Source organism: Brassica napus, chromosome C3 (assembly GCF_020379485.1).
Source record: "Brassica napus cultivar Da-Ae chromosome C3, Da-Ae, whole genome shotgun sequence".
NCBI classification, from domain to species: Eukaryota; Viridiplantae; Streptophyta; class Magnoliopsida; order Brassicales; family Brassicaceae; genus Brassica; species Brassica napus.
Window position 1 is genome coordinate 2,091,811 of NC_063446.1, and position 19,747 is coordinate 2,111,557.

The window sequence follows — 19,747 nt, forward strand, 5'->3', positions numbered from 1 at the left end:
CCACGTGGGTTTTGTCGGGTTAAGTATTATTACCAACTTTAGTGAATATATCAATATTCGATGTTTAGAAATGGATAACATAATGGTTTCGTGGTGTAGTTGGTTATCACGTCAGTCTAACACACTGAAGGTCTCCGGTTCGAACCCGGGCGAAGCCAAGAAGTTTTTCCAATTTTTATATTTTTCTTCACCTTCACACTTGTCATCGTAACGACATTGCCTAAATTCCGTCCAAATCATACCTGAGATTATGCTTCTGAACAAAAACATAAAGAAATGGTATCTGGATTTTGAATGTCAAGGATACATTAGATCACAGGACATTTTATTGATTATTATAATAATGCGTGGAAAAAAAAATGTTGTTCATTTGTAAGAATCTTTCCTTATCCCTCCTTTATCTTCTTTATGTATGTTGTTGCACTCTTCGCTTGAGTCTTGACCATTGTAGCTCTCAAAGTTTCCATGTTGATTATTAATTTGGTTTTTCAATATGGATTACGGTTTACACGGCTCAATTTTAGTCCGGTTCAAGTCGTTATTTTTTAACCACCCTGTCAGAAAAGAACGGTTATGTTTTCTTCTGTGAAGACCGATTTGCCCTTCCTCTTGTTTCCAGAGATCACTTTTTTTGATAAATATAAACCGTTACAGTCTCAACGGAACATAACTGTTTATATAAACTGACACATTCCATTTCACACAAGACTACGAAACTGTTTAATCAGAAAAACAGAGAAACACACAAAAAGCAAAGATGGAGAAAACAGAGGAAAGTGTCGGGATCAGAGTCTACACGCCGCAAAAACCATCACCATCACCACCCTCTCGTTCGCCCAAACCTTTATTAATCTCTTCACTTCCTTCACTTCCCCCAGGAGCCGCAGCAGGAGGAGGAAGAGGCCGCAAACGCCGCATGGTCGCTCAAGGAGTTCAAAAAACGGTTTCAAAGACATCGATGATCGTCAACTTCCTCCCGACAGGAACTCTCCTGATGTTCGAAATGGTTCTCCCTTCCATCTACCGCGACGGAGACTGCAACGGAATCAACACGCTCATGATCCATATCCTCCTCCTTCTCTGCGCAACCTCCTGCTTCTTCTTCCATTTCACCGACAGTTTCAAAGCCGCCGACGAGAAAATCTATTACGGGTTCGTGACCCCGCGTGGACTCGCCGTGTTCATGAAACCGCCGCCGCCTGAGTTCGGAGGCGGAGGAGACGCGTTCGCGGAAGCGGAGATTCCGGTGACTGATGAGAGGTATAAGTTGAAAGTTAACGACTTTGTTCATGCAGTGATGAGCGTTTTGGTGTTTATGGCGATTGCGTTTTCGGACAGGAGAGTCACGCGTTGTCTCGTTCCGGGGAAACAGAAAGAGATGGATCAAGTTATGGAGAGTTTCCCATTAATGGTCGGAATCGTTTGCAGTGCTCTGTTTCTTGTTTTCCCGACCACTAGACGTGGTGTTGGATGCATGTCTGCTTGATTTTTCTTTAAGTACGTTCTGTGTGTTTTGTGTATTTGTATTGTTGTTTTGCATGTAATTCAGATAACTTGTATTGAACTCTACTATCTAATCTTCACCTATTGTATTGTACTGTAAAATAAAAATGTTGTTAGTCACATTGTGATCATTATGTTGTAAACTATTAGCAGGCTTTCCATCTGGTCTCTTGTAATCTCTAAAACAGTCTCCAATGGCTGTTGGTGTACCCTGATACACCAGTTTATATAAAGGTAAGAAACAACGTCTGAGAATTTTAGTCTTGTTCTACTACTAAAGATTAGGCTCTTACAGTGAAATGTTTATCAACATCATTTATATAAAGGCAACAATCTTCCAGTCTAGCTCTCCTCCATATGTATGGCTACCATTATTTAGAACAACAGGTTGCTAACATTACTGTCACTAGCATCTGCTCTCTTTCCATTCTTGAAAAAACAACAACAAATATATTTTAAAAGACAAGCAACAAAGATATGAAGAATCCATGTACCGAAGTTACTCATCAGAATGTATACAGAATCACAAACTCCCGAGTTGATCGAAGGTTCAGAAAAATAACTTTTGTAATCACTAAACCTAAGAAGCGAGCAAACTAAAACTAGAAACCAAAAATATAAACATCTAAAAGTTACTCATCAGATAGTATCTTAGTTTATATTTTGAAAAGATATTATATATATTTCAATTTTATAAATTAGTTAATACCAAATAAATGAATATATAGTATTTTTACACTAAGATAAGCGATGGTATATTTTCCAATGTTAAACATGTTCATTTGCACAAAATGATACAATTTTATATCAATAAAATTTGTGTTTCCGATATAGTTTCATGGAACAAACCTAAATATTATATTAGAAATGCTGCTAATGTGGCTACTAAACTTTCATCGATAAATAATCAATTTTCTTATGTACTATACTTTCAAGATATAATTTATGTAGTTCTGAAACGCACAAAACAGAAATGAAAAGTTAATTTTCTGAAGTACTATACAAGAATTATGCTTTTGTAAAAGGTTTTATAACTAAGATCTACGATTCGGTATTAGAGAAACATAGAAACCCCATGAAGAAAACAACAATTACCAACCTTAAAGTCAGATCAATAGAGAGTTGACTTGACCCTGAGACTTAAACACTTACCCGATAAAAACCGGAATCTAAACCGGACATTTTGATCGCCTCTCTTGTATAATTAAACCGTAACTGATAAAAGACACTCACAAAATGCCAATCTCCTCTTCTCTATCCTCTCTCTGCGCGCATGATAATCGCATTAGTGTTCCACTATGCATCGCCCGTGACTCTAATGGTCTGTGACTGTAATCCATCTCTCTCCATTTTTTAATTTTAATTTCCGTTATTTTTTTTATCAATTTCCTCAAATATTTAACTCATTTCCATATATATACACACACATCATTCTCTAATGGCATGTTCGAAACTATCCCATCATCATGTCCTCCGTTCTCATCCTTCTCTTCTCTCTCTTCCTCTTAGCCTCTCCCTCTTCCTCCTCCCGCCACCACCATCACCACCACAACAAGTCTCCTCCGCTCAACCCTTCGTCCTCTACCGCCTCTCAGATCCGTCTCGCCTGCAACGCAACTCGCTACCCAGACCAATGCCTCTCTTCTCTATCCCAACCAGGTCTTGTCCCTCCAGATCCCAACCCATCTCAGATCATCCACTCAGCAATCTCCGTCTCTTACCAAAACCTCGAAACAGCTCAGTCCAAAGTGAAGTCTATCCTGGACGCGTCCGTAGGGAATCTAAACCGCACCAACGCCGCGAACACGTGCCTCCAGCTCTTATCTTACTCCAAACACCGAACCTTATCGACGGATAACGCTCTGACACGTGGCCGAATAAAAGACGCTCGCGCTTGGATGAGCGCTGCTCTCGTGTACCAATACGATACATGGTCAGCGCTCAAGTACGTCAACGACACAGCGCAAGTCGGCGAAACGATGTCGTTTCTCGACGGGCTCATCCACGTCACCAGTAACGCGCTAAGCATGATGGTGTCGTACGATAACTTCGGAGACGACTTAGCGTCGTGGATTCCACCAGCAACGGAACGAGACGGGTTCTGGGAGAAGACTGGGCCGGGTATGGGCTCGGATCCGGGTGCTTTGGGCTTCCCTTCCGGTTTAAAAGAAGACGTTACGGTCTGTAAAACCGGAGAATGCGGTTACAAGACGGTGCAGGACGCCGTTAACGCGGCGCCTGATAACAACGGAGTGAGTAAGTTTGTTATAAAGATTAGCGAGGGAGTGTATGAGGAGACCGTTAGGATTCCGTTTGAGAAGATGAACGTCGTCTTCGTAGGAGACGGCATGGGCAAAACGGTCATTACGGGATCTTTAAACGCTGGGATGCCTGGGATGACCACGTACAACACTGCAACTGTCGGTGAGTTATTAACTTATTATTATGAAGTAACGTGATGTTTATTTATTGACACAATAAGCTTTGAAAGTTCTTATTCATTTTATATTTTCATTATGGGTAAAATATTATGTGGAGTTCACGTGAAAGTATATTTTAAATGTTTCGTTATTGAATAGTAATATTATTAGGAAAATTCTTAACTTGAGTATTTCAAAAGAAAATTGTGTAATTATCTTAAATGTTAATTATCTTAAATGTTGTTGAAAATATTTTTGACATTTTAAGTTGATATTATTAGTTCAGTTGTATGATATTTTCTTTTTATTTTTCTTGTCCGAATTGAATTTTTTTAATTAACTGTTACATGTTTGGTTTGATAGGAGTGGTAGGAGATGGATTCATGGCTCGTGACATAACCTTCCAAAACACGGCGGGACCAGACGCTCACCAAGCGGTAGCCTTTAGATCCGACAGCGACTTTTCTCTGCTCGAGAACTGCGAGTTCCTTGGGAACCAAGACACACTCTACGCACATGGACTTCGTCAGTTCTACAAAAGCTGCCGTATCCAAGGGAACGTTGACTTCATCTTCGGAAACTCAGCTTCAGTCTTCCAAGACTGCGAGATCCTCATCGCGCCGCGTCAAGTTAACCCCGAGAAGGGCGAGAAAAACGCTGTCACTGCACAAGGACGCATTGACCCGTCGCAGTCAACGGGGTTCGTGTTCTTGAACTGTTTGATAAACGGGACGGAAGAATACATGAAGCTGTATAAAGCTAATCCTAAGGTGCATAAGAACTTCTTGGGGAGGCCGTGGAAAGATTATTCGAGGACTGTCTTTATAGGTTGTAATATGGAGGCTTTGATAACGCCTGATGGTTGGCTGCCGTGGAGTGGGGATTTTGCTCTTCAGACGTTGTTTTATGGAGAGTCTAAGAACACGGGTGTGGGATCAGATAGGTCGCAGAGGGTTTCGTGGAGCAGTGAGATACCAGATGAGCATGTTCATGTGTACTCGGTGGGTAACTTTATTCAAGCTGATGAGTGGGCTTTGATGTCTGGTTGAATCAGGTTATGACTAAAGCTTTGTAAGAAGAAAACCTTGTCATATTACTTTAGTTGAAAAAGTTACAAAAAGATATCAAAACGTTTCATTCTTTTTAGTTATATCAACTGAAAGTTTATATCTAAATTGAATTAAAACATAAAAGGTGCAAAGGTTGGAACTTTTTTGCTTATAGTTGTGTGTAGTATCAAAGGATAGCGTGTTGGGATATATTCATAAATGAGAATGGAGAAAAATATCAATAGTTGTGAGAGGGAAGCGATGATGCCGTTTGCTTGACGTTAAAGCAGAGTTTGTTGCTGTAAGCAAACGAAATACCAAAAAGTTTTCAACGAAGTAGACATCATCATCACCATCATTTCAATGTTTTGAGAGTTGGCAGTAAAAGTCAGGAGGATGCTGGAGGTTGCAGAAACTAGTGAAGGGAAAGTAAAAAAAAAAAACATTATCAAAGAAGAGTAGCTTTCAGTTGTATAACCAATTTGGGCTTTAGCTTGTTAGAGCACTACTGATCATGCTCTCAGTATTCTTTTAATTGGTTCACCTACATTTAAGTGGGTAGGGGCCCCATGCATTAGGCACATAATTCTACCGTATTGGTAAATCATAGGGCCACACACTAAGAGATGAGTGGTCACAAACTCAAACCTGATCTTGTAGAAGCAAGAGAAAAGATAAAGTTTTACTAACAGTTAAGATAGGCAAAAATAAATAAATAAATAAATAAAGCCTCACAAGACCTGTTATTGCTTTCAAGACTCACTTTTAAAGTAACTTTATTACTTCTGTTAAAACATATTATGGCAACTAATGGATGATGCAGAGACTAGATTATGTTAAGAAAAAAAAAACAAGATACTTGGTGGATAGAAGGAGATTTCTTTTTCCACATCATAGCTCGGAATCAAAGATCTTCTCCTCCTTAGGTGGAGCAACTTGCTTCATGAGGCGTGATTTATCCCATGGGTCCAACGGCACCCGTTGTGGTGGTTGAGGTGTTGCTGGATTCGATTGCCTAAGCTCGTTCTCTCTATCAATAAACCTGCCCACAAGTATATGACCCACTTAGTTCACCCAGTCATCTTATTATTATGTTTCACTAATGTAAACAGAAGAAATGATAAAGAAGAAACTAGTTTTACTCGATATAGGCCATAGGAGCAGCATCACCAACTCGAATGCGAGTACGTAGCAATCTTGTGTATCCACCATCTCTATCTCTATAACAGAATGGTATTATTTATCAATGAAGCGCTTAGGCAATAACAGTTAGTTAATAATGGCACAAGAGTTAGAGAAAATTCACTTGTATCGGTATGCCAATTCAGTGAAAATCTTGTGAAGGACATCATCTCCTCTTACAAAACCAGCTGCTCGCCTTGCCGAATCGAGTGAGCCCTGATCAAGTTTTTGTGAGCAAGATGTATTTATCGAATAATACAGATAACGCGCAGTAATACAAGCTCTAAAGTACTTAATGGAAGTGAGGAACTTCATTTCAAAATCTATGTCTTCTAAACAGTATATAACACCCCAAGTTACATTTTCAATCAAGCAGAAGATGCTTTCCCTAGATTGAATAAAGAATGAACAAAGATACATACCTCTTTACCGAGTTGAATCATGTTATCAGCAAGACGACGCACCTCTTTAGCCTGCAAACACACACAGCGTTTCTTTAGCAGTGATCACTAATCACTAGAGACAAGTTTCATAGTGAATAAAAAAAGCAGATTCAACAATCAAAATGTGATAGAAAGGAGTCTCCTTTTTCACCAATACAGACACAACAAACAATCTGATGAAATTGAGTTACTACAGGTATAGGAAGATTCGTCGATTCTATAAACTCTAATCAATACCTTGGTGACGGTGGTCTCTATACGCTCGTGCTTGACCAATTGAGATACCAGAGTCCTGATTACAATAGTGAAAAGTAACCAACACATCAAAGGAGAAAGCTTTTTACATTAAGGAAAAGACAGAGGAGAGATGTGTACCTGAGCATGGAGATACGGTGACCCGCATGCCGGCCAAGCTTCCTGAAGTTGGTCATTTCTGCAGTCGGAGAAGTGATCGGAGAGACAGAACCCTAAGGAGGAGAGGTTATACGGTAAAATGTGTTCTGTCTTATTTAGTATTGGGCTGGGCTTTGTGCCAGTAAGGATACACATACCATTTTGACTTATTTAAAAAAAACATTTTGGGCCCAATAACTTTTCTCAATAAATATTTTCTGTTTAGTTTAAACTTTAAACAGTCCAATTAGTGTAGGTGTTTATTTTGCTTTAATTTGTAATCTGGTTAACCAATATCATGATAACTTCATAGGGAGGGAGTATAGAATCAATAAATCTTATTTGGCAAAGCTCTCCAAAAACATAGAAAAGGAATTTAGAATTTCATTCTGAAATCAGATTAAAAATTATACAAAAAATTGTAATTACTCTATCACTAATTTTATAACCATTCCTTTTTGTCCCAAAAAAAAAAAATCTGTCCTTTATTTATTATTTATTCTTTTACATTTTTAATGTTAAATATTATCTCATGATATATATAATAGTAAATGTCAGGGATGGGTTTGCTCTCTCAACAATGGTACACTAATGCTAAAGGAACTTGGACAAGCTAGAATTGGGTTCAAAATATTATACTTAACTAACTCATTTCCAATTATGATCACTGAATATCAAAATATTTCAATTATATTTAAAAATCTCGCAATTATCTTTATTTTTTTGTATCATATATTAACGATTTCTTAACAATATATGGTAATTTAGTTAGTATCAAAATTCTTTCAAAAAAAAACCCTAAGAAAAATGGTTAAACTCTCTATATTAATACACACACTAAACCTTATTAAAATTCCTAATGGACTTTGAATTAATTATTTTTAGGTATTCAAGTGCTCAATTTAGTCGACAAATAAAATAAATTGTGATGCATTAAACATGGAATACGTAACATATATTGTTGCTACGAAACATGTGTATATTTGAAATATATGTACTAATCTACCAAGTATATTAAATGGTATGTTTTATAAATATATGCATTAAAAACATTTTATTAGATTATCAAATGACAAATTATTTATATAACATATACATTTGCTTGTTTGTATATCCAAAAATAATATGAATATCCCACACCATGTAAAAAAAGTTAAAAAAAAACTTGATCAATCCTAAATTTGATCAATAAGAAAATGAAAAAGACACATGTGTGTCAAGTCATGCGCTTGTTTTTTTTTAAACCTAGAAACTCGATTGTGAACGATATATTAACACAATTTTTTTTTTATCATTCTCTTTCTATTTTATTATTTTTTGCTTTTTATTTTATTATTTTTTGCTTCTTTTTCCTTCTTGTAATGGATCTTTGAAAAAAAAACAAAAACCTTACGAGATACGAAGTTCTGATAAGGCTGAAATTACCTCTCCAAGCTTTCCTTCCACATTAAAATTCTCTAATGATCTACACCAAACTGACAGTTTAGAAAAGAGAAACAAGGTAAAAAGAGAACAAACTAAATTTCATTTTCTTACATTGTAACAGCCATGTTCTATTACATTCTAATTTTATTGTTTTGCTTTTGCTCTTTTCATTGGTTGAATTGGTAAATCTTGTTAACCAATATCATGACAAATTCATTGAGAGGGAGTATAGAATAAATAAATCTTATTTGGCAAAGCTCTCCAAAAGAACAGAGAAAAGGAATTATGAGTTTTATTCTGAAATTAGATAAAAATTCTACGAAAATGTTGTAACTACTCTGTCACTGATTTATAACCAACAATACATAGATTAGTGATGGCCGATCTGAAATTTTAGGGGCCATAAACATTTTTTATACATTTTCTTTTTTTTCATAATTTGAATATTTTATCTATGTAACAAATCTCTAAAAAATATTGTGATTTAAGCCAATGTTTCATTTACTTGTCTCTATATCTGATCATGAAATTAGTTTGTCCTTAATTTTTTAAAATTCGAAACACTAGTTGACTTAAAGAATCTTCGAAATGATGTCGACTTTTAACATTGTTAAGAAGTCCCATTTAATGAAAAGAGCAAAAGCAAAAACAGTAAAATTAGAATGTAATTCTAAAACAAAATGGTAAACATCACATGTCTCTGCAAAAGAATTAAAGTGTTCTCATAAGAGCATCTCCAACCCACCTCTATTTCTATATCTATAATAGTATTTAGAGGCAAAATAACTACAATCCATCTCTATTTTTTGCCTATAATAGATATTGTTATTTTTTCCTTTATATTGGAGTACAACTCATCTTTATTTTAGAGTTTCTCTATTTTAGAGGTAAAAATAGAGATAGAAGTTTGTGTTCTTAGTAATTCAACAAAAGAAAGAGAGATAAGTTTGTGTTCTTCATTTTTACCTTCTTTTCTCATTATTTGTTAAAGATGAATGGAACACGATTTGTTCTTTTGATAGTGTTGTTGCTGCAAGCTCACTATCCCAACCCTTGTGGAAGTAATTGGGTTGGGATCTCCTGCTACAACAACAAAGTTGTTTCAATGTAAGAAAATGAACTTTTAGTTTGTTCTCTTGTTAACCAATATCATGATAACTTCATAGAGAGGGAGTATAGAATAAATAAATCTTATTTGACAAAGTTCTCTAGAAACATAGAAAAGGAATTTAGAATTTCATTCTGAATCAGATAAAAATTATAAAAATTGTAATTACTCTATCACTAATTTTATAACCCATAATACATAGATTAATCTCTGTCCTTTATTTATTATTTTAAAAATTTTAATGTTTAATATTATCTCATATATATAATAGTAAATGTCAGGGAGGGGTTTGTTTCTCTCTACAATTGTACACTAATGCTAACTTGGTCAAGCTAGCTTTAGGTTTTATTTGTTCTTCTTCTGACATAACTAGTGTTGTTGCCTTCTATTTTAAGTTTCCTTCTATTCTTGTAACATCTTGTCGGCAGTATTTGTTCGATCCACTTAAATATGTATGCCCCAAAGAGGGTCTGCATGGTTTAGTAAAACCTGCGAGATTTACGTTGATTACACTGAGGAACATGTCAAAGAGGTAAACAGTGGATGATATTCTGTGGCAATTGGTTGGTCCGTGTCTTTGTGGTATAGTTGTTGTATCGAGTTATTCTCAAGTTATGTTTTAACTCGAACTTATAATCTAAATATTCTAGGCAAATGTGTGGCTAGCTCAACTGATTGAAAGAGATCGTTTGTAGACAATATCGGACTAAAGCAAATGAATATAATTTTTTGACATAAGATGAAGTGAAAAGGCTTTTCCCATCTCTAATTATCTTTGATATCATTTTCTTCTCTCTTTGTCCCCCTCTTTCTTTTTCATTTTTCGCAGATGCTAATATTTAGTCATCGTCAATTATAAAATAACGACAAAGAAATGAAAAAGTATAATATTTGTTCTTTCAAATAAAATTAGAAATCTAAGAAATATGTCACACTTGCTCGTGAACCTAATTAAAGACAGCTGTAAAGAAGTCTTCCTCTATTCTTTTTGAAATTTATCGTGGGTCATATAAAGAATTCTAAATTAATCTGCTTGATCTTCAATAGTAGTCTTCCCAAATGCAGAACCAACTATAATAATACCTTTTTTGGTAAAAAAGTCTATAATAATACTTGTACACGAGTTCATAAGATATATGCTATTATTCCCTCGTGACAAAAAAGGCTATTATTTCCAATCCACCATCCTATTGCAACATCCCTAAACCTAATATAGACTGTTTAGATTACTAAATCCATGATTAATGGTTTTAAGTTGTATTGGGGGTCTACACAAAAACCAAACATACGAATAGAACCATAAGCAAATAAACAGCATACAAATAGAACCATATGTCAACATCTTTCAATCACATTCTCTCTCTCTCTCTCTCTCTCTCTCTCTCTCTCTCTCTCTCTCTCTCTCTCTCTCTCTCTCTCTCTCTCTCTCTCTCTCTCTCTCTCTCTCTCTCTCTCTCTCTCTCTCTCTCTCTCTCTCTCTCTCTCTCTCTCTCTCTCTCTCTCTCTCTCTCTCTCTCTCTCTCTCTTGATGTGCCCATAAATCTTGCTGTCAACAATTCACAACCTCCTCTTTTTCATTCCATCACCCATCAACAAAAGAAAAACTCTTTTAAATATTAAATATTTCCACTCAAAAATCCTTCGAACAAATTTTTTTCCCTCTCTCGCTCTCGTTTTCATTTTCTCTAGACGACTCCAATCTTTGATCCATCAAATGTATTCTCGAAATTGCAGATCAAGAACCAATCGACTAGCGAAAACAATCTTTATTCTCGGTGTTCTTATTTTCTTTGTGAGTTGCTGCAATGGAACAAGAACCACGAACATGTTCACGAGATCACCACCGAAACAAACCAACGAAGTTTCACCACCTCATCATCATCACGATCATCAAGTACAAAATCACAAAAGTGTACAGTTCTTGGGGTCCATGCCACGTCAGTTTCCGGTTCCAGCCTCTGGTCCTTCGAGAAAACATAACGACATCGGTTTAGCTAGTACTACTACGACTCGATCTTCTCCTTGAAGCTCAAAGATTTGATTAATCAACCTCCTTTTTTTCTTTCTTTTTGTGGTTTTATATTGGTTTAAACAGATGTAAATAGGATTTTAGTTCGATTTATTTTAAAATTTAGTATTGGAACTTGCTAGATCTATTGAGATAGTGCATGTATGTAACTGTAAAGAGGCGACATAAGGGTCTTTTTGTAGTACAACAATCATTGTTCTTTTTGATTTTCTGACAAGGAATGTTCCGCCCATGCTTAAGTTTCTCATACGGCTCGTATACAGTTATTAAGATATAAGTCCCAATCACTGACAACGTACAATCACTGACATGTTTGACGTTTGTATACGATTATATAGTTCCAATACTTGGAATTTTAATTGTATAAGTCCAATCTTAATCACACGTTTTGGTTATAGCATATATATACTTTGAATGATATATCGAAATAAAATATAATCATTCAAGTACTAATAATGTGTGTTCGTGCGTGAAAGAATGCTCAGTTGCTGAAAGTATACGTTATAGCTAAAGCGTGTGATTTAGATTGGAATTATACATATAATTGATTATTTTGGATCTATCCTTTTGTTCAGTTGTAGAATAATGTCATTCAGTAGTCGTGGATGCGATGTAGCAACGGATTTGATGTGATATCTCCTAAGAATTCCAGATGTTCTTTGAACGTTTTCTTGGGGTTAGTGAATTGTCATTGGGGTTAGTAGTGCATTTTTCTGCATAGTTGTAAAAAACAATCAATTATATTCAATTGTTTCTCATTCAAACTTTGAATAACTTTATTGGACTCCCATGTGATTGTGATGATATATACTTTTCATGAACCACAGGGTCCCTTGACTCTAATTAAGTTTCTTGTCTCGGTTACGACTTTAGCTTAGGTCATTAATTAGGAATTAATGAGGCATGAGCTAGATTAATACTTATTGATACATGGCTTATATTTCTTGTTTTGTATTTGACGTCTTATTGTAATGAGTTTAGTTTAGATACTGTATTAGTCAAAGCATCCGTGGGGAATGAATAAAATAACAAGCAAAATTGGCTTAAACGATGTGACAAATGCGAATGTATATTACGATCGAACTACGAAGGATATGAAGCATGTGATGTGTTCATGCGTACTTGTGGTTTTATGTCCACGTGCAAGTACACGTGCGGTGTACCCCGCCTGTATAGGGTCTCGATTAATTCGAATCACATATATTAATGTAATATACAACCTATAAATCTAGAACATATCCATATGCACGCATCGACAAACATACTCGTTCCAAAAACTCAATATTTTGGTCAATGATTGAACATTATTGATCGCATATGATTGATACATAATATTGTAAATATATGTTATACACTATAAGAAGTATCAGGTATAATAATGTTCACAAGAAGTATGAGATATAGTATCACGTACATATATGTTTTGATGTTTCTTTCTGAGAAATAGTTTTGATGTTTGGTAACACTTTGAAAATGGTCTGGTTTTTATTTGATCCAAGATTTACCTGGTTAGAAAGTTAACGATTTCTATATTATATAACTCGAAAAAAATTCAAAACATTCACAAACATGTATAATGAACATCACTTTTATGATTTGCGATTTCGCTCTATACGTTTAGACAATTACGATAATACTAGTCTCAAGTTAAAATATACTCAATCTACCGCTTCGATCATGTGAAAATACGCAACCTCTGATCACCGTCAAACTCTGACAACCTCCACGCATAAAAACACAAATTGCAGTTAGCTTAAAAAGCTCACAAAACAACGGTACCGCAATCACACAAAATATGTGTTTCAGTTTCTTTATTCAGATTCAACGCGAGAGTTCTCTGAAGAGCTACGAGCCTTTTTATATGATAGAAGGTTAATGTTCTAATGAGTTCAAAATCATTTTTTAATCCATTTTGATAGTGGTTAGTGATAATAGTGATAGTGGTTACGTTTTATTCGAGCTGAATGTTTAGATATCATAAATTTTAGATAAGTTCTATGTATACTTTATTAAATATTAAAAAATATTTTAAAGTGTCAAAGAAAATAGAATAGACACCATTGTGAATATAAAATAAATAACATAATATTTTTATATAATTATATAAATATAAATTATTAATTTATGAGTTTAATGAGTTCATATTTTTACATAAACGTTTTTCAAAAATATTATTTTATTGATTTATATCTTCACCTAAATCGAAATCAACAAAATTTATTAATTTGTCGTGTTATTAATTTATAGAGTTTCTCCTGCATGTATTACTTATAATTAATTTATAGAGTTTCTGGTGCCTGTATTACTTAAAAGCGATCATATAACTTGAACTGCTGGCAACCTCTCCAGATGACAATAGTGTTTGGTTAGCGACCCAACAAACTACAACAATATCTGGTACTGCTCAATGAAAACTGATCCTTGCTTTGGTTGATGTCCAAAAATTGACTACTATGTACAGTTTACTTTTATCCGCTGTGAACATGAATTTCGTGAAAGTTACAAATCTTAGGATTAATCCTAAAAGTGGGCTTACCATAAATCAAACGTGCAGGAAATTCCTCAATCGCTATCAGACCATCATTCGTTCTTCTGGCCAGGATCAGAACAAAGTAAAACACAAAGACGACCATTCTCTGGAATCTTTGTAGGCCTTTGAGTCTCTTGATTCTTCCCCCTCCCCCACTTTTTCCAGGTCTGGTTAGAACCTGCCATGCATACATTAAAAGATAAGTATTTACATTAACAATAACAACTGAACCAAAAAGACAATAGACAGTTCAAGTTGGGTTCGTAATAACAAAAGCACAACTCCTTTATTCTACTGTAACTTTTAAAACAAAAGCATCTGCATTTAAAAAGAAAACGTGTCGTATCTAGCTGCTTGCAACGAACAACCTTTCAATTGGAAAAGTAGACCTGAGTAATCGACATTCGTGGAAGATCTGGTGCTAGGGTTTTGGCGAGAGTATGATTCAAAGAAGATCAGTGATTCCTCACGAGCACCTTAACGCGATCTTAACTGATGAGGAGACAGTGGGTTCTATTGATTACCCCATTATCACTATCAATTACTATGTTGACTGAATTGGGACGGAGACGATCTGACGGTTACGCTTGACACCACAACGACGAAGAACTTCTGTTGGCATTGATACTTGGTGAGTGAGCCAGAACAAAATTAGGTAACTGGGTCACGGTTTTCATTGAAGACCCAACATGTAACTAATTGAGGCCCATACAACATAACTCACCAGCAAACGCGAGATGATCGAACAATATGACAACAGGTGTCACAAAATGCCCCAAGCACATTGATGATGTGGCACAAGGAGGTGAGAGAAAACTCCCCTTTATATATATAGATAGATAATAATAAACTTTTAACCTACTGTTAAACACTGAACATGTTTGTTTCTAAAAAAGCTTTTAATTCTCTGGTAAAATGTTACGTTAGTGGTGACAACTCGTGAAGATAGTTGGATCATAAGGTTTCTATCTGGGCCGAAAAACGGTTACATATTGAATCTCAAAATATTACTTTTCTTCTATCTGTCCATTATAAGTCTGCCCATTTATTTTGACGAACCCAGTGACATTTTTATTCATAAGATGCAACTCAACACATGCAATCACTGTAAAGTGAAATGGGACGAGTGGACAGTTAACTTATCTTTCCTTTGAATACAACTACAAATTATGACGGTTTTACTCTTTATTTTTTGTTACTTCCTCACTTTTTAAACAGTTTAATTATATTGCGAGGTTATTTGACAAAAATTATAGGAAATCAAATGTGACACAAAAATTAGAAGTCATATAGCTATTTTTGATTATTTAAGCTGCCAACCAACGAAGACAGACCACTTTCCAACAATTAATTGGTAAAGTATATGAAAGCACATGCTTCCAACCTGGTGTATGAAACTTTTTTATTTGCAAAAATATTAATTTCCATAAATTTAATCATTCCAAAAGGTGATAAACATTTGAAATATTGGACTAATTAATTTTGGACTATACCAATGGATAAAACACACTGTGAGACTATACCGTAACAAACGATGTAGAGCATATATATATATTTTTTTTGGAACCACCAGAAAAACGTATCATAAAGAGAGACCATATCACAATACTAAAAGGGCAATATACTCTATTGTGAGGCTGCCATATCCTCAAAAAAAATTGGCCAATGAGATTAGGCTAGGTGCTATGTATTACCACGTCATTCTACTAATATTCATCCAAAAGTATTGCTTCATTGCCTAATAAATTTTGGATCGTTTCTCTTCTCATTCATATACTTCAGTTTCCCATCTCTCTTCGTTTTTCAACTTTGCTTTACTCCCTGAGAATCCCAACCAGCTCCCCGCCACCTTCCCCTACGATCTCTTCACTGTCACCCAAAAAATGAGCGATAATGATCGCGACATCTACGGTGAAGTTCGCGCGTGAGCTGGATCCAAATGATCGACATCTTAAATCAGATATGACACGATCGCGCGTAGGATTGGAGATTCAGATTGGAACAAAGGTGAAAATTGTAAATGGTGAAGATGAAGAGTCAAAGAGTAGAGATCAAAGTGATATGCCAAGGATTCGATCAACGTCTGGTAATGGAGTTTTAATGGAATCAGGATTCGTAATTTCATAATTAATTTGTTTTTGTTCCGTCTGGATTTGTATTACATTTGGAATAATCCCAAAGAAGATTTCTTTCTCAGTTTTTGTTGAAATTTTCAGAGGAGAGCCAGGAAGATAAGATATTGTTGTTAGAAGATAAGGACAGATATAAAATTCACGGCTTCTACAAGAACATCAGTGTTGTTAATCGTCCAAACACCCGCTGCGTCTCCACGGTTTCCATACTTCTCCATTATGGTTGTTGGTTCCATTTTTTTTGTAAGAAGTCTCCATGGTAGCTGAGTCATTTGAGTTTTGGTTTGACGACAAGAGTCCGTCTCTGCTTTTTACTGGATTTCCCTCAAGCAGCTATTATTCAAAGAAGTGTGTCTGAGGTAAACATTTTTTTTGATTTGCTAGAAGAAAAATCCTAAGAATGTTGTGTGTTGTGGCTTAACATTTAGTTCTTGGTTCGATGGTTTTAGGGCTTCAAGCTTGAGCTTCACACTTCAGATAGATTCAAGTGTAACTCCGATGTCACTTGAATTTCCCCCGGAAACAGTCTTACAATAATGAGGGCAGGAGCTTAAAGTTTAAACACAGTGAGGGAAAGCTCTCAATAGTCAATACGTTATATGTGAGGATGCTTTTGGTAATCAAGGTCATGGTAAGTTGGGTATATTGGATTATATTTATCATCTGAATTTAAAATATTTTTTTTGGAACACTAATTTTTATATTAAATTTCTTATTTGTATTTAGGTTGGTTGTTATCTTAGATATGTGAATATACTTTACTGTAGTCAACTAAATATAAGAAAAAATAAAACATTTCAATAATACTAATTCTAAACTATTTTAGTCAATTAAACATATATCAGTTTACTTAATTATTTTATGTAATCTTCTAAGAAAATACATAAATATATAAAAATATATTTCTGTTACATTGAAAATATTTTTTGTATTGTATTAAAATTAAGTTTTAAAGAAAAAATATTTCTTTTTCTATTATCAAGGTTATTTGTGTGAATTTGTTTTATGAATTTTGAGCATTGATGGTTACTCTGAGCTTGCTTAATCTGCTGTGGGTACTCTGACTACTTTTAGGGACAGGTGAGTTCTAATCTTGGTGTATGCGTATCTTTTAGCCAATAGAATGATTGATATTCGGCTGGATTGGTTATTGAGTCAGGAAAAAAAAACACATTATATAAATCTGTTTTGCATAATAATTATGTTTTGATTGAATTCATTATGGAAATTCCATATTTCAATGCTGAGCAATCTCAGGTGAGAGACTGACTACGTTGCTTTATGTTAATGTTTTCAGAACAGAACATACGTTTTCCAAGGTCTTCAAATGCCGTGTAATTATGGGTATTGGCTTCTTTACTCCTGCACTTATATATGAATGATTAGTTATGTTTCCATAAAGAGTTCCTTGCATCTGGATCTGGCTTTTATTAGCATCCCGTGACAAATATTGATCCCACGCTGATGTGTTTGTTTTAAATTATTTTGCTTTTGTTTGTTGTTGTCTGATTTTTTATGTGTTTGTTTTATGTCTATTTTGTTTAATACTTAGCAAATTCTTTAATTCCATATGTGGGTTTATTTAGTTGAACAATTCAGTTAGTTTTTCGCTCAATTATGAGGGTTTATTTAGTTGAACAATTCAGTTAGACCAGGTGAAAATTTCCCTAAATGAGTATTTTTCAGTATCATTCAGAATTTTACTACCACTTGGTTTTTCGCTCAATTATTATATCATGTGTTTGTCCTTCAGTTTTATGGTTTCCATTGTCAGAAAGTTATACTAATATGCTTGGAACACCAACAGACGTTGCTAATGTCTATGTGTTAACCATCCCTCCAAATAAAATGGTAATGTTGCACCAAGCTCCATGTCTTCATCTATAGTTTTCACTAACAAGGATGTGCCTCGGACAACTGATTATCTCTCTTGGTATGTGTTTCTGTCTCAATGAATTTTGCACTTCAAAACTCTTATCTAATTCAGAGTTCATGTTCCAGGTTGGCTGAAAAGTGAGAACCCATTGTTGCTTCCATGGTTATTGCATTAGAGGCCACCAAGGTTGAAACCCTTACTATGGGTAAGATCTATGCCTTCCTCAAACAGGAACCCATTCAGGTAGTTTGAAAACTGTTACAACACAAATAACCATCAAAACTTGCTATGATTAATGCTTGCTCTTAACCAAATGCAGGCAGCCTTTTTACCTGCATAGCTCTTTTAACCATGGATCCCCATCATTTGATGGCAACTCCACAGTGTCTGTTGGATACAATTGGCCAACCCCACAATGTCAAAGTGAAGGTCTCTGACTACAACTTCACAGAAAAAAGCATACAATAACTGTCACAAACTTTGTCTGTCTTCAAGGCTTGCCAGATGTAAGAACCACCTGTGGAGATCAGTCACCGCAAACATTGAAGGTGAGCAACTTCCCGGGCCAATTGTGACATGTAACTCCGCCTTTGGTGGAACCTTCTACGCTGGGTCTTCTGCTGGTGGAAGTGCTCCAGCTAATGACAGTGAAGTGGAACAGGAAGCAAGCATCCAAGATTTAGTAGCTAATACCTGTCAAATCCTAGCTCCATGTTGCTTTAGTTCTCCCATTATCTATGTCGCTTAAGTTTATGTACTTCTCTAGGATTTCCTTCTGCATATCTGAACATAATTTTTACATTTAGTTTTTTTACCCGTTACTTTGGGTTGAACTTATTTTCCTCAAAGCAAAGTTTCTCCAGATAATGTAAGCATTTGATAACTCTTATTCTCACAGATTGACACAGTGATTGTGTTTGATTTTTTGGGAAAAAAGATTTACAGATCAGATTACCTAAACAGTGCAACTGTTCTGCATCTCGCGGCTCAAAATCGCCATCCTCGATGTAGCATGATATTGCTTTCCAATTGCTAGAGCCTGTTGAAGGATAACAAATCCTTGGTTGCTGGATTTGATCAAAAGGTTTTGATAGTGTTTTGAAAGAGTTAAAGCTTAAGGCTTCCGTTTAAATGATTAGCTGAAGATGTCTTTCAACCACGAAGTAATATTTAAAGCATTAGACGGAGGAACAAACACAAAGACACGGTGCAGTTACTCATGAATTTGGGAACTTTTGTTGCTCAGTTCACTGTGGAAGATTGAACCACAAGATTCTGAAGGGAGAAACTTAACTCTAGCTTATTGTTTCCATTTGTCTCTTTGGTTTTGTAATGAAGGTGCTGGGAGTACAACTCTCCATTATGTTTCATGTGGCGGAGTCACGCAATGTTACAGGATAATATGTACATATATACTTTGCTCAACCAGATAATTGAACTGCCTGGTTACTCTTTCTGAAAGTTTAGTGTAAAATTCAGATATGATACCACATTTTCTTTATTCATTTCGTTTTATTGGTTTCGGATAGACTACATCGATGGTTTCTTGCTCATGGCATCGGAACTAGCTCGAAGAAACACTAACCCCAAACCAGAGAACATGCACATTATAACCATCCACCGTATATCTCTACTAAACATCAATGCTGAAAAGAAC

At 35.3% G+C, this 19,747-nt stretch overlaps 4 protein-coding genes, 1 long non-coding RNA gene and 1 other non-coding gene across 14 annotated transcripts; 5 read left to right on the forward strand and 1 right to left on the reverse strand.

Annotated features, from left to right (window-relative positions):
- Positions 1-84: 84 nt before the first annotated feature.
- Positions 85-158, forward strand: TRNAV-AAC. The gene has a single exon. It is a non-coding gene; the product is annotated as a tRNA-Val (tRNA).
- On the forward strand, positions 142-2,595 carry LOC106441420 (protein DMP9-like). The gene has a single exon (XM_013883239.3). It carries the CDS (start codon positions 758-760, stop codon positions 1,484-1,486), a length of 729 nt encoding a protein of 242 aa, XP_013738693.2. The 5' UTR covers positions 142-757; the 3' UTR covers positions 1,487-2,595.
- A 144-nt stretch (positions 2,596-2,739) lies between these two features.
- Positions 2,740-5,073, forward strand: LOC106384926 (probable pectinesterase/pectinesterase inhibitor 51). Its single transcript, XM_013824849.3, has 2 exons — positions 2,740-3,927; positions 4,287-5,073. The coding sequence occupies exons 1-2, from the start codon at positions 2,970-2,972 to the stop codon at positions 4,970-4,972; spliced, it is 1,644 nt and encodes a 547-aa protein (XP_013680303.1). The 5' UTR covers positions 2,740-2,969; the 3' UTR covers positions 4,973-5,073.
- Positions 5,074-5,670: 597 nt separating this feature from the next.
- On the reverse strand, positions 5,671-7,124 carry LOC106385178 (50S ribosomal protein L17). The gene is made up of 6 exons (XM_013825126.3): positions 6,973-7,124; positions 6,835-6,889; positions 6,577-6,627; positions 6,279-6,370; positions 6,115-6,192; positions 5,671-6,014 (listed from the first exon to the last, which is right to left on the reverse strand). The coding sequence occupies exons 1-6, from the start codon at positions 7,026-7,028 to the stop codon at positions 5,864-5,866; spliced, it is 483 nt and encodes a 160-aa protein (XP_013680580.1). The 5' UTR covers positions 7,029-7,124; the 3' UTR covers positions 5,671-5,863.
- A 3,984-nt stretch (positions 7,125-11,108) lies between these two features.
- LOC106359959 (protein IDA-LIKE 3-like) lies at positions 11,109-11,799 on the forward strand. Its single transcript, XM_013799577.3, has one exon. It carries the CDS (start codon positions 11,238-11,240, stop codon positions 11,547-11,549), a length of 312 nt encoding a protein of 103 aa, XP_013655031.2. The 5' UTR covers positions 11,109-11,237; the 3' UTR covers positions 11,550-11,799.
- A 3,948-nt stretch (positions 11,800-15,747) lies between these two features.
- On the forward strand, positions 15,748-18,973 carry LOC106384925. Of its 9 annotated transcripts, none has more exons than XR_007321076.1 (7): positions 15,758-16,168; positions 16,299-16,573; positions 16,664-17,294; positions 17,512-17,558; positions 17,989-18,147; positions 18,216-18,333; positions 18,410-18,973. It is a non-coding gene; the product is annotated as an uncharacterized LOC106384925 (long non-coding RNA). The 9 variants fall into 9 exon arrangements; XR_001277047.3 differs by having other exon boundaries at positions 15,782-16,168; positions 16,664-16,845; XR_001277048.3 differs by having other exon boundaries at positions 15,784-16,168; positions 16,664-16,845; positions 18,022-18,147.
- The last annotated feature ends 774 nt before the right edge of the window (positions 18,974-19,747 follow it).

What these genes read in the sequence shown, in the direction of transcription:
- LOC106441420 (XM_013883239.3), top strand. Translation starts at nt 758, where the DNA reads ATGGAGAAAACAGAGGAAAGTGTCGGGATCAGAGTCTACACGCCGCAA.
- LOC106384926 (XM_013824849.3), top strand. Translation starts at nt 2,970, where the DNA reads ATGTCCTCCGTTCTCATCCTTCTCTTCTCTCTCTTCCTCTTAGCCTCT. An exon ending in GTACAACACTGCAACTGTCG is followed by an intron (nt 3,928 to 4,286) that starts GTGAGTTATTAA and finishes TTGGTTTGATAG; the next exon opens with GAGTGGTAGGAGATGGATTC.
- LOC106385178 (XM_013825126.3), bottom strand. Translation starts at nt 7,028, where the DNA reads ATGACCAACTTCAGGAAGCTTGGCCGGCATGCGGGTCACCGTATCTCC. An exon ending in CACCGTATCTCCATGCTCAG is followed by an intron (nt 6,890 to 6,972) that starts GTACACATCTCT and finishes TATTGTAATCAG; the next exon opens with GACTCTGGTATCTCAATTGG. An exon ending in TAGAGACCACCGTCACCAAG is followed by an intron (nt 6,628 to 6,834) that starts GTATTGATTAGA and finishes GTGTGTTTGCAG; the next exon opens with GCTAAAGAGGTGCGTCGTCT.
- LOC106359959 (XM_013799577.3), top strand. Translation starts at nt 11,238, where the DNA reads ATGTATTCTCGAAATTGCAGATCAAGAACCAATCGACTAGCGAAAACA.